Source organism: Protopterus annectens, chromosome 13.part0 (assembly GCF_019279795.1).
Source record: "Protopterus annectens isolate FY-2018-M chromosome 13.part0, PAN1.0, whole genome shotgun sequence".
Taxonomy (NCBI): Eukaryota; Metazoa; Chordata; order Ceratodontiformes; family Protopteridae; genus Protopterus; species Protopterus annectens.
In genome coordinates, this window is record NC_056747.1 from 134,790,696 (window position 1) to 134,804,631 (window position 13,936).

Here is a 13,936-nt window from a genome sequence, read left to right on the forward strand (position 1 = left end):
CCAGACACAGAACTTTGGAGCCGCCCATTCCACCCCCCCCCCCAACCCAAGGCCATTGTGACTTTGAATGCTTTCCTGATAGGTGGGGGGGGGGCATTTCCAGGGAAAAACAGTCCAAGGCACATTGTCCACTTTGGAGGCCAACCTGCATATCAGCGTTCTAGAACTGAGAGTGGTGCTATTAGAGTTGCAAGCATTCCAATCTGTTCTTCCATCTGGAATGATCGCAGTTCAATCAGACAACATGTCAGTAGTCGGTATGTCATCAAGCAAGGAGGAACCAAGTCCTATGCCATGTGTCGAGAAGCCATGAGAATTTGACAGTGGGCGATAGCTTCCAACCGCTTTCTGATAGCAACGCATATCCCTGGGAATTCCACCGTGATTGCACACAAGGTGAGCAGATGTATTCTCCTACCTCACGAGTGGTCCCTCAATCCCGGCATAGCAGCAAAAATTTTCAGCCATTGGGGCCAGCCTTGCTGCGACCTATTCGTCTCCCCATCAAACAACAAATGCAGCAGCTATTTTGCCCTATTTCCCCCACAAGGGGGAGTCCCCAAGGGATGCTCTGATTCACGATTGGCCCACTGGACTGCATTATGCCTATCCCCCATCCCCGATTCCCCAATTCATAAAGAAAGCTATTCAGTTGAAATGCAAAGTGATCCTCATAGCCCTTTTTTGGCCTCGACAAGTTTGGTTCCCCTTCCTTCGGCCCCATCTATTATGTTAATTGTGGATTCTGGACCCTTTTCCAGATCTGATTTCTCAACCCCAAGGGTTGAGTCATCCGAACCTGTCCAGTCTCAAGCTGACAGCTTGGTTTCTCCACTTCCGTTAATTGCCAGACAGGATAACCTTCCCTCACCTGCACATAACATTATCCTGGTCTCACACAAACCATCCACCAGAAGACTATATCTAGACAAATGGAAGAGGTTCTCTATTTGGTCTAAGAAAAGAAGGCTAGAACCGTACTTGGCCCCAGTTAAAGCAGTCTTACAATATCTGTCAAAATTCTTCGAAGATGGAGCTGCAGCTTCTACCATACAAGTACATCTAGCAGCTATTTCTAACTTTCATGATGGTTTGGATAATTCTCCCCTCATCTCTCTTCGGTTATGCAAAACCTTTCTTAAAGGGATCTCTCACATTAGGCCTCCAGTCAGACAACATATAGAGCCATGGAACCTTATGTTAGTTCTTCAGTCCTTAACTCAACCTCCTTTTGAACCTGCAGCAAAGTGTGACCTCATATTTTTATCTTGGAAGTCCCTTTTCCTGGTAGCCATCACATCAGCCAGATGAATTTCAGAGCTTCAGGCATTATGCATTAAAAGGCCCTATTTAATCTTCCACAAGGACAGAGTATCACTCCGAACAAACACATCTTTTCTACCCAAAGTTATTTCAGATTTTTCCATCAATCAGACCATTGATTTGCCAGTATTTTTCCCAAATTTTACTAATAAAGTGAAATACTGTGTACATTCTTTGGATGTACACAGACAACTGAGGTTTTACTTAGAACCAAAACAATACATAAAACTGACCAACTTTTCATTTCCTTCTCTGGACCTAGAATGGGAAATTCTGTCTCCAAGGTCACTTTATCTAAATGGCTAAGGGACTGTATACACTACATCTATTCACTTATGAAAAACCTGTACCACAGAATGTTAAAGCCCACTCTACCAGATCTATGGCAACTTCTGTAGCCTTCCATCGAGAGCCTCTATGGATGATATTTGTGCAGCAGCCACATGGGCTAACCCCCACACTTTTATTAATCATTACAAATTGGATGTGGTCTCCAGAGGGAGAGCTGCCTTCAACTCAGTGGTGCTCAGGAATGTTCTTCCATAAGGACCGCCCAAGGAACACCAGGTAACTGGGGATTCTGTCCCATCAGTGATGAATGGAAAGAAGATTAACAGCATCAGATAAAGAAGTTATGTCTTATTACAACGTTTCATCTGTATTGTTGATCTTCTGTCATTCATCACTTCCCACCATCCTTCCCCCTCCAAAGGCTCCTGGGGGATACTTTGGGTCCAAGTGGTGAGTTAGGGCATTTGCGTAGAAATGGCCTCTGCTTTACTAATACTGGGCAAACTCGATCTGAGGTAACAGGGGAGAAGGGCACTATGGGTAAAAGCTTAGCTTGAGAGTTTTTTGGCTGGCACGAGCTCGGTATTAGGCCGACTCAATTCCGAGGGCTCGGAACCGAACCCATCAGTGATGAATGAAAGAAAATCAACAACACAAATAGAACGTTATGGTAAGATCCAAAACACCAAAGACTAGGAACAATGCCATGGAAGAGATACCTGGTTGACAAGACTTCACAATGTACTGACCGCTTTCGTCAGTGAGTGCACATAGACTTCTTCAGAATAAGGAAGTATGCACTATCACTTCCTTTTAAAATCACATGACAAGATCACATGACAAGTTGCATAATACAAAGTTTAAGATTTTAAAATTTCAAAAGGCTCCACACTTTTGAAACCTTGTTACCATATTTTAATTTGCCCAAAAATTATACAAACATTTTATTTAAAAATGTATTTAAAATCTGAATGTAAACACTTGCATAAGTGTATATGCACCCCCCCACACACACACACACACACACACACACATCATATGTGTGTGTGCACAGCCCTTCACATTTTTATACCAAAACATTGCATTCCTAAAATCCTCTGTACTAAAAAGCTTCATGTTTTTATATTTATACATAGAACCAATAATACCAACAATAATGTTACTGTTTGAAGTCAAATACATATCACCCATTCACACACAGTTTCCTTAGGTTTTATTTCTTGTTTTTTTATTTTTTATTATTTATTGTTTGTTATTCATTATCTATTTTTCCTCCACCCAAAATATTGAGGCACATTTTGTTTTTTTAGTACCTAATGATAATAGGCTACTACATATGGTACCCTGCTTTTAACTTTAAATAACTAGAAATCAATATCATGTCATTAAGTCCTGGGGGCTTGGTGGCATTAGCTGTCATTTGCCACATAAGTTCTCTGTACTCCAGCAATTCACATGGACTCCCTCCTATACATTTATTGATCTGATCAATAACTGAAAACCTGAAATTATGTCCAGGGTTTTCTATTATGTACTTAGCCAAAGCATTGTTTGTATTTCCTGTTTGAATGTCATATCCATGTTGATATATTCTTTTTTTAAAAGCATTAATAGTTTTACCTATATAAAATTGTCCGCAACACTGACAGATGGCTATATACATTAATGTACTATTACAGTTAAATTTGTGTTTTAACCTAAAGTCCCAAACCCTCTAACATGGACACTGTCTCCTTCTAATATAAAGTGACACTGATGACAATGCCCCCATTTTTTCATTCTTCCCTTGTTAGTGTCACCTTTTCCACTTTCTATTAGATTTTTTTAGACGTTTATCTTTTTTATATACTATTAATGGTTTGTTCCCCACCTTTTTCAAATGTTCATTTTGGGGCTCAAATATACTCCAATTCTTGTACATAATATCCTTGATGTCATAAAACTCGGAATTAAATGACAACACCATTGCATGCCTATATATATTAACGGTGTTGTCCACCTATGTTGGGGCCTGTTTAACTTGCGTCATTCCGTCATCTCCAGTCCCCAACAGGGGAAAAAAATGACCATTAATTCTTTTCATGGTTACCTCTTCAAGTATTGGGTCTACAAAGGTAAAGGGATACCCTCTCTTTAGTAGCATATCCCTCAAAATATCCCTTTCTTTTTCATAATTCATAATATCGATTATCATACACATTGTCCTTTTACCAATGCTATTTTCTGGCTGATAGGATGTCCACTGTGGAAATGTAACAATGTGTTTGAGTAAAAGGAAAGTTGGCTTTCTATATAGTATACATAAAGCCATTATTTATTCTATCTTTATGAATGGAAATGTCTAAGAAATGTACTGTATCTTGGTGTATTTCCGTGGTGAACCTAATGAATGAAGTGCTTGTATTCAAAAATGTAAAGAATTCATCTAACTGTTCTTGTGTTCCTTTCCAAAAAATAAGGATATCGTCCAGGTATTGCCCATAGAATGGACAATACTGGAATAAAAGAGAGAGGAAGACTGAGGTGACTTCCTGTTTTGCTAATACTGTATTTGCAAAAATGGGGGGCACAAGCGGCTCCCATTGTCACTGCTGTCTTCTGTCTAAACAATCGATGGTCAAACATAATAAAATTGTTATGCAACACCATCAATGTCCTGAACATTAATACCCTTGTATGGTCAAGGCTTGTATTCTGCCATAAAAATCACAAAATAATTCAATCCCATTATGATGGGGAATTGAAGTAAAGAGCTCTTTGACATCTATTGTCACAAGCACTAAATGGTCAGCATATAGTTCTTTTTTAATTTTTTTCAAACAGTCCCATGAATCTAATATGAGTGGGAATTTTTCTAAACAACCTTTTAGGTGAAAATCTATGTATTTTGCCAAAGTAAATGCTTTTGATGCCCGGGCATCCACAATTGGCCTAAACGGTGGATCTATTGTACTCTTGTGAATTTTAGGAATACCGAAAATTGTCGGTATTCTAGGGTTGGTCTGAGTTAAGAATTGTAGCTCACTTGAGGTGATCTGGTCATCCAAAAACAAATCATCTAAAATAATATCAGTGTGTCTGTAAGCTATGTTTAATTCATTTAGAGACACTTCCTCATAGTCATCACTGAACAAATGTACCTGCATTTTTTCTATATACATTTGCTGGTCCATCACGACCAGTCCGTCCCCCTTGTCGGGTTTCATAACTCTGATAGCTTTGTTGTTAATTATGTCCTTTAAGAGCCTGTTCTCTCCTTCACTTAAATTCACTGTTGTCTTTTTCCCCACATCTTAAACAATCTCCTAATGTCATTAGCACACATATTCTCATATGTCTGTAATACTGGATGTAGAGGTGGATTATACACACTTGGTTTTATACACCCCTTTCTTACTTCAGTTCATTCTACATCGTTGAGTAAAAGGCAAAAATTAAATTTTCTTACATACAGTTTTAAGTCCAGTAGTATTTTTTTCTGTATTAGCTGAACATTTTAGAACAAAGTTCAAACCTTTTTCAAACAAGTTAGCCCATTCATTGATGACAGTAAACCCACTCAGATTATAAATTTTGAAGTCTTGATGTTCATTAAGAATAACATGACAACTATTACATACATTGTTCACTTCATCAAATACATCATCATTATTGTTGTCAGCCAAGATCACTGCCATCTCATGTCTCTCCCCCTCCATCCCCCTCTCCCCTGAAAAGTCCTCCGCTGGATGGGGTGAAAAGCCCCTGAATTGTCCATAATCATGTTGGAATTCTGGTTCATTTGATTCTGAATTCTCTGTGACCTCCTAAAGGGACACTTTTCCTTGTTATTTTCCCTCTGGTAGGACTCAAACCCATGATTATTATTGATAAATTCAGTCTCTTCAGAGTGAACATTGCCAGTGTCCCTGGGTCTGGTAACATTATTCATTATACCAAGAACAGGATAGACATGACCAGATTCATAATCCAGTCTGTCCCTTTCTAGTTTTTTGCTTTTCCTTAACTTAATATTAGTCATAGTTTTTTTCTGTGTTAACAAACAATGATCTGTATTCATTAAGTTTAGAATTAAAGCATAAATCATTAACTATACTTTCATTCAAGTTGTTAATATTGTCTTTTAAAACATAATTTTTTTTTATCATTGTCTCTTACCAGTGCTCCTAAAGGACTACGAATATGGAAATTCCCTAATGGTTTGAAAAATGGATCTGACCAGCACAAGGAACTTGTGGCAATGTTTAACTGGCATGGGTGTGAGCTCATGGAAGCACTGGTAAGAGACAAGGAGAGCGTCTCCCTGATGTGCCACCCAGTCAGGGAAAGAATGCCCTTGTAGAAGTGCAAAAACTTCTAGACAAAAGAGTCATCCAGCAGGTCCCAACCAAACAACGAGGATGCAGAACTTACTCTTCTTTTTGATGCCAAAGAAGACCAGGAACCTTCAGCCCATACTGGATCTCAGCAGTTTAAATCTGTTTGTCAAGAAGACAAAAGTTCTGCATCCTTATGGTACAGTCCATTCTGCCGCTAATGCGCAAGGTGAACTGGATTTGCTCAGTATATCTCCAGTATGCGTACTGTTATATCAAAATAGACAGGTGCTCAGGAGATTTCTACACTTTCAGCTGGGGGCCAATCTTTACCAGTTCAGAGCACTGCCCTTTGGTCTCACACAGCCCCTGGGTGTTCTCCAAATGCATGGCAGTAGTTGCAGCACACCTCTGTCTGCAAGGTTTCCAAGTGTTTTCCTACCTAGATGATTGGCTCCTGATGGCACCCAAAAGGCATCAACTGTTCTGGGCAATTCAGGTGATGTTATGCCTGTTTCTTCACCTGGGAATCATGGTCAACATGTCCAAATCCAAGTTGGCCTCATTTCAGGAAATAGAATTCCTCATAGCAAATATCATCTATCAGACAACAATTACAATGCCTTCTAGACATTCCCTCTCCTTCAGCTCTCTCAATTCTCATAGCATTGGGCTTCATGTTGGTTGCCATCCTACTGGTCCCTCTAGCCAGGTTCTTCATAAGAGTTCTTCAGTGGACCCTGGCTGTTCTGTGGTCCATCTGGTGTCACCCGTTATCAACCCCGATAAAAATTACACCGATTTGCAGACATCACCTGCTGTGGTGGATGCTGCTGGATGACCTTCATTTAGGCAGGCCCTTTGTCCTTCCCCCTGCTTCAGCCACAGTGACCACAGATGCCTCCCAATGGGGTGGCGAGGGGGCATTTTTCAGTGAAGGATAATCCAAGACATGTGGTCTTCCATAGAGACCAAATTGAACATAAACATCCTGGAGATAAGTTGTCCTCCTCACATTGCAAGCTTTTCAGGACCGCCTCCCTTTGGGGACAGTTGCAATCTTGACGGACAATATGTCAGTGGTATGGTACATCAACAAGCAGGGTGTAACCCGATCTTACCCACTCTGCCAAGAGGCCATGAGAGTTTGGGAATGGGCGATTGCTTCCAACTGCTTTCTTATTGCAGTGCACATCCCGAGGGAGTCCAACGTCCTGGCAGACAAATTGAGCAGGTCCATCTTGAGTCCACACGAGTGGTCCCTGAGTCAGTCAGTAGCAAACGAGATTTTCAGCCGCTGGGGCCAACCTTGCTGCAATCTTTTTACCTCCCCCTAAACAACAAATGCACCAGGTACTTCACTCTGATCTACCTGAGGGGGACTCAACCAGGGATGCTGTGGTCCACAATTGGCCCCTGGGTCTCCTGTATGCTTTTCCTTCGATCCCTCTGATACCCAAAGTCCTACAGAAAGTCAGCAGGTTGAAGACCAGTCTCATTGCCATCTATTGGCCTCGTCAGGTATGGTTCCCCTTTCTGCGGTCTCACAGCAAATATCCTCCATGGATATTGGATCCCAGACAGGATCTCATTTCACACCCAATGAAACATCAGATTCTTAACCTCCGGTCCCTTAAGCTAACCTCTTGGTTTCTCTACTTCCAGTAATTTTGGTAAAGTCCAGGCTCACCTCTCCTGTCTGTGACATTATTCTCGCTTCTCAGAAGCCATCCGCCAAGAAGGTGTATTGTAGCAAGTGGAAAAGGTTCTCCATCTTGGCATCAGAGAGGAATATAGATCCCTTTTCTGCCTCAGTCTCAGATATCCTCATGTTTTTGAGTTCTCTTTTTCATAAGGGAGCAAGTTTCTCCACAATTAAGGTAAAACTTGCGGCCGTCACTAACATCCATGTCGGGAAGTGAGTTAGTTCCTCCTTTATCCTTTCTTCTTCCAAACTTTGTCTGGCTTTGTTAAAAGGAGTTTTTCATCTGAGACTTCCAATCAAGGATCCTTCTCCACCCTGGGATCTTACTTTAGTTTTACAGTGTCTCGCCCAAAAACCCTTCTAACCTGCTAGTTCTTGCGAGCTGAAGTACTTGTCTTGGAAGGTGGCCTTCCTTGTGGCTATCACGTCAGCCTAGAGAGTTTTGGAATTGCAGACTTTGTCTTCCATACCTCCAGACATAACCTTCTTTAAGGATAGAGTTTCTCTTAGAACAAATCTTTCCTTCTTCCCTAAGGTTGCTTCAGAGATTAACATAAATCAGACCATTCATTTACCTGTGTTCTTCCCTAATTATTCTAAGAAAGGTGAATATCTCTTAAATTCTTTGGTCATTCCCAGTTATGTTTCTAACTACATAGGACTAGGCCTCATAGAAAGTCAGATCAACTGTTCATTGCCTTTTCGCCTAATAGATTGGGATAAGCGGTCTCTAAGGTTACCTTGGCATGGTGGATTACAGACTGTATATCTACAGATTACTCCCAACAAGGCAGACAACTTCCCTGTCTGGTTAGAGCCCACTCAAGTAGATCTTTGTCAACCCCTTTGGCCTTCTTTGCCAGAACTCCAACTGATGAGATCTGTGCTGCAGCTACTTGGTCGACAGCTCACACCTTTATATCTCATTACAAGTTAGATGTACAGGGCATCCTTTGGTTCTGTGGTGCCCAGGCATATTCTTCCTTGACGTCCTCCCAGAGTTTGTGTAGCTAGGGACTCTGACCCATTTGTGATGCATAATGAAATGGGCAACATCAGACTAGAAGTTATATACTTACCATAACTTGGTATCTGTGTTGTCCAATTTCATTATGCATCACTTCCCGCCCTCCTTCTGCCTTCCTTGTGCAGCTGAAAGTAACCTAGAGGACTAAGGAACCCACTGGCTCTTAGATGGGACTCCAGTAGGACTTTTGTTTCTGTTTCGTTCTTTTCTTAGGAATGTCCACCTTATGATTAGGGCAGCAAACTTGATCTAAGGGTTTATTAGGGAGTGAGGCATTATGGGAGAGGAAGGAGTTTGAGGCTCGGATCATATGTCTGAGAAATGACTTGCTTGGCTCCGAGGATGGATCCAAAGTCCCATTCATGATGCATAATGAAATTGGACAACACAGATACCAAGTTATGGTAAGTACATAACTTCTATTAAATTCACTCACTTCTCATGTCACTTATAATTGTTTGGTAAAGTACTTAGACTTGAATATCACAATGCTTAGACAAGTACCAAAATAAACACTGAGTGATTGATTGACTTTCATGATTGCAGGGTCCAAGGAGAACGTCATTTTGAGGATGTCGTACCTGTGGGCTGGAGTCAGTTTCTGAGGTGTTTTTTCCCCCTTTCTCCTATAGTAGCACACCTGTTACGCTGGTGTAAGAGGAAGTGTCCGTACCAATACCCATGGCTCCATTGCATGCCATATACATACTTCTGAAAAGAACACTTGTGGTAAAAATTTATCCAGACTACTACAGAAAATTTTATTTTGAAATATCCTAATAATATGCACAGATAAGTTGTTTTGTTTATTTATTACTCCTAACTGGGAATGTCCAATTGGGAAGTCTTTTTGTAGTGACATACCAAGAATAAAAGCTCCAAAACACAGAAACAAATGACAATGAAAATAATATTCACAGCATTAAACAGTATTCAGCTACATCACAGAAGGATGAGGTTGTCTCTCTCTCTCTATAAATATATATATATATATATATATATATATATATATATATATATATATATATATATATATATATATTTGTACATGTACATAAAAACTAAAGTAATAAACATACTAGTAATGAATAAAATATAACAAATGTCATATGGTCCACAAAAGGATAATAGGTAAGGTTATATAAGAGGGCATGTACATGTGTAAAAAGTTAACATTTTGAACAAAGTCAGTATTTATAACACACAAGATAAAACAAATGCTTTGACCTTTAAAGTAAACTAGCAGGGCAAAGTTTTAAGTTAAGAAAGACTGCAAAAAGGTATCAAAGTGACAGTGATAAACAAGAATGGACATGAACAGTACACAGGAGATGCTAGAACAGGAAGAAGTACAACATCAGAAGGCAGGACATTAATTTGACAGTGGAATGGAAAACATTAGGCTAAAAATCTGAGAAAGAAACACGATTATGAGTAGAGAGAAAAAAGCAGTTATGCATAGTAATGTCCAACAGATGTACAATACAGATTGTATAAGCAAATCAGGTGTTAGCACATTAACAGCTCTATTTAAATGATATCTTACAGTACAGTCTCGAATAAACATTTCTCAGAGCTGAGCCAGCACTTGGGAGGTTTGTTCCGTTTTCCATTGCATTTGGTTAAGCATTGTGCTATAATATTCTCCTATGAATAGTTGCTTAAAATGCCCTGTCTCTCTCAGACCTCCAGTTTTGTGGAAACTGTTACCTGAGGAAGCTTTTGGTGACATCTTTCTTCTCCATTACAAACTTGATTTGGTAAATTAATGAAGTAGTCATGCAGATCAATAAAATCTATAAATTAAATAAGAGAAACAAGAAAGTAATTAATCTGCATGTTTTCAGTCACAGATACAGTATTTAGGAAGTCTTATTGACTTGTTGAAGATGGCTTCAGTGAGCTTCAACAAACTGAAATGCTAATGCTAGTAATCGTTTTCAATGAGCATCAAAAAAGTTCATTTGCAAGAGAACAAGCTCTCTTCATCGCCATATGGAGGAGTAGCCACCCCTAACTTATGTATACTAACTCCATGGTCACACAATAGCAGAGAAAGTGCTAAGATTTACTGAAACTCTTTTCATCGAGTTAACAGGGGCTCTCTTCAGTTATACTAGTGAGATTTGTAGCAATATCTCCATTGAAAACTTTATATTTCTTTTATTTAGATTATTGTTAATTTTCTTATCAATTAAATAAAATGTGACAAACTGTCTTTCTGTTTCATGAAGCCACATAAAATGTGTAAAAGAAGATAAGGAAAGTGCAAGTAAAGCACTGAGACATTCCTCTTCTTCTTAACACTGTCCCCAATCTTCTAAACAGGAGCACTGAGTGTCAGGAATGTAGGAGATAACTGTTCTTGTTCCACAAACGACAGTGACTGCCTGTAGGGTATCATTACCTGTAAATGTGTTCCTGCATCTGGATCTGCTTTTTGAGACTTTTACACCCAGTATTGAACATATCAAACATGTTGTCTACATCAACCACTTTAACAAGGTACAGATGTTGCTGGAAAAACTGAAAATGCGATATGTTGATACTATCCGATATTTTGAGTAATTATTTTTCTTAACACTTTCTTTTTTTAAGGACATTGAGTTCATATACCTTTCTGCAATTTATTTCTAATATTAAAACTATTTTTCTGTTCTGTAGCATCATGATCTTAAGGGTTGTAGCCAGGGTTTGTGAATTATACACTAGCTTCCAGAATGCAGACCCCTCACCACTCGTGTAGCTGCTGGACAGCATAGTTTTTAATACTGCTAAAATTTAAAAAAATAAGCAAAACAGGTCTTCTGAAAGAAAAATCTATTTAAAATGGTAAATATGTCAGGGTTGTTTTTGCTTTTTTAATCCAAGAGCAATTTTAAGCCTAGCCAAGCTTACTCCAAATTTACAAAATATAGCTGACGTGTCAATACCCCAAGGAATTTTAAGATTATAATATAGTCTTGTACACATCAAGCATTCATAGGCTGTCTCTGTCCATTAAAGTCATAGGTGCCAAACCAGGGGTACATTTGCAATTTCCAATTTGTTGGTCCAAGTTATGTTTGAATAGGGTTAGGGATGAACTTTGCTTCGCATGGATGGGGATCCTGTTTCAGAGAATGGGTAATCTTTGAGACACATACCTTTGCCACTAAGCTGTCCTGTTTGTCACAAATGAGGTTAAAGTCCTTAGAATTGGTATTTTTTATGCCATTTATTTTGTGGATGTGCAACAAATCCTTCATTGTGGTATCAGAAAATGAACTGTAGACTAGGCAAAGATCACTGCAAAGCAGTCTCTAGGAGACTGTGAGTTGGTCCACATAGGATTTGTTATTTAATCCTTGTATTCTTTTTGAGAGTAATCCTCTGTGGTCTCTAAAGCTATTGCAAGTGCCTGATCAGCTAGATGCCAAAGGGTGCATTGAAGTCAGTGACTGGTCTGGTGATAGCTGAGTACAGTGGAACAGTGACTTCCTTGGACCTGGATGCCATGCCTTTACTTATAAGTTGTGCAGTGTAGAATGATTTTCTCACCACAGTAGACGTGATGGCCAAAGCTTAGGTTACTGTCAACATGGATTCCCAGATCCCTGAACACTGTATCAACTTTTAGGGGTGTATTATCAATGTGGTAATTTCCAGGGGTGGCAGTCTTTCCAAAGGATATTATGTATTTTTTGCATTGAATTTTAGTCCATGGCTCTGGCAGCAGTTGTGTGCCTGTGTCAGGTCCTTTTGAAGGGTATCCGTGTCTTTAGGAGATTTAGTGACCACACATAGTTTGCAGTCATCTGCAGACTTCGTCAGCCAGAGGCCCTTGTCATTTGCTTTGACTTTAGAGAAGTAGATGCCAAAAAGGAGAGGCCCCAGAATTGAACCCATGGGACTCCACTAGTGACTGGCCTCTGTGGAGGTGATTCTCCTATCTAGCTAGCAATCCATTGGGTTACATATTGCTTTATGCCTAATTTTGTAGTTTATGCACAATGCATGAAAGAGGTATTATGCTGAATTCCTTGGCAATATCTAAGTAGGTAGTGTGTACTATTTTGCCCTTGTCAATAGCATTAGTGACCTTCTTGAAGAAGTCTAGCAGATTAAGTACACATGACCTGCCTCTGACAAAATCAAACTGAATAGTGTCCAGTGTCTATCGATTTCTTATGTCATTTTCCCTGGCTTTGCATATGAGACTAGTTAGGTGTTCCCCCAAGTCTGTGGAAGGTCCCCCTTTGTGTAGGGGGATAACCATTGCAGTTCTCCATTTGTTTGGTATGAAGCCTGCCTGGAGGCTATGGTTAAGTAGAGATTCTAGCAGGCCTGACAGGTAATGTTTCATGCTATTCAGGAGGCGTTCTGGGATATTATCAGGGCCAATCAAAGCAATGTTCTTGGCTTTAAAGAGTGCATTGAAGAACTGCTCTCTAGAGATAGCTGGTGGAGAAATGTTGAGGGGTAGGTATTTGCTGGGGGGAGATGGGGGGGGTAAAACACTGGAGCCACGCATAGTGGCCAGCAGATTTGCTTTATCCTCTGGCTCCTTATAGATGGTTCCATTCATCAGTAGTTTGGCACATTGTTAATATTTTTCTACCTTAAGATGCTACCTGGTCTAAATGTGTGGAAGGCATTATCTCTGCAGCTTTAAACCAAGTGTCATGTAACTGCATAGATGTCTATAATCTCTAAGAATACTGCTTCTGCAGAATTGTACTATGATTTTCACATTACTTTTGTCACAGCTGCTTAGTTAAGTGTTTCTGTGTTGAATATCTGATTTTTTTAACCTTTTTTTTTTACAGTCTTTAGTTAGAACTGCCTTGGTTCCTCTTTAGTGAGAGTAGAGGGGACCTGAGTCATTGTCTGGCCCAGGACTGTGTAAAGCAAAGAGGAGAGTGCTGTTTTTGATTGGCCACAGGGTGGTGTTATGTGTTTTTTTTTCTGCTGTTTAAGTGTCAAACTTGCACAATGCTTGGCTCATAGCCTATGAGCAAGCTAAGGCTTACATTACCATATACACTATTTTGGCACTTATTTTTTGCTTTGTTTTTGTCAAAGCTGCATTAATTGAGTGTTCCTAGGTTGACTATATGAACTTTTTGACCTTCTGTACAGTCTAGCAGTGATCTGTACAGATGCCAATATCTCTCAGTTTAATCCCCCCATGTAATTTGTGTAAATGCTGATATTTTACAGTGTAAGTTTCCCTTAAAATACCCTTACTGTCTAGACAGATTTTTTTAACTACTAGAGCATCTACTTTGTGCA

General features: G+C 39.7%; 1 protein-coding gene across 1 annotated transcript in view; it reads right to left on the minus strand.

Moving 5' to 3' along the window:
- Positions 1–9,780: 9,780 nt before the first annotated feature.
- LOC122817659 (tetraspanin-33-like) overlaps positions 9,781–13,936 on the minus strand; it is a 477,846-nt gene continuing 473,690 nt past the window's right edge. Inside the window, exon 8 of the mRNA XM_044090722.1 lies at positions 9,781–10,458. Within this exon, the coding sequence (XP_043946657.1) occupies positions 10,369–10,458 (90 nt within the window). The 3' untranslated portion in view covers positions 9,781–10,368. The remainder of the gene's footprint in view (positions 10,459–13,936) is intronic.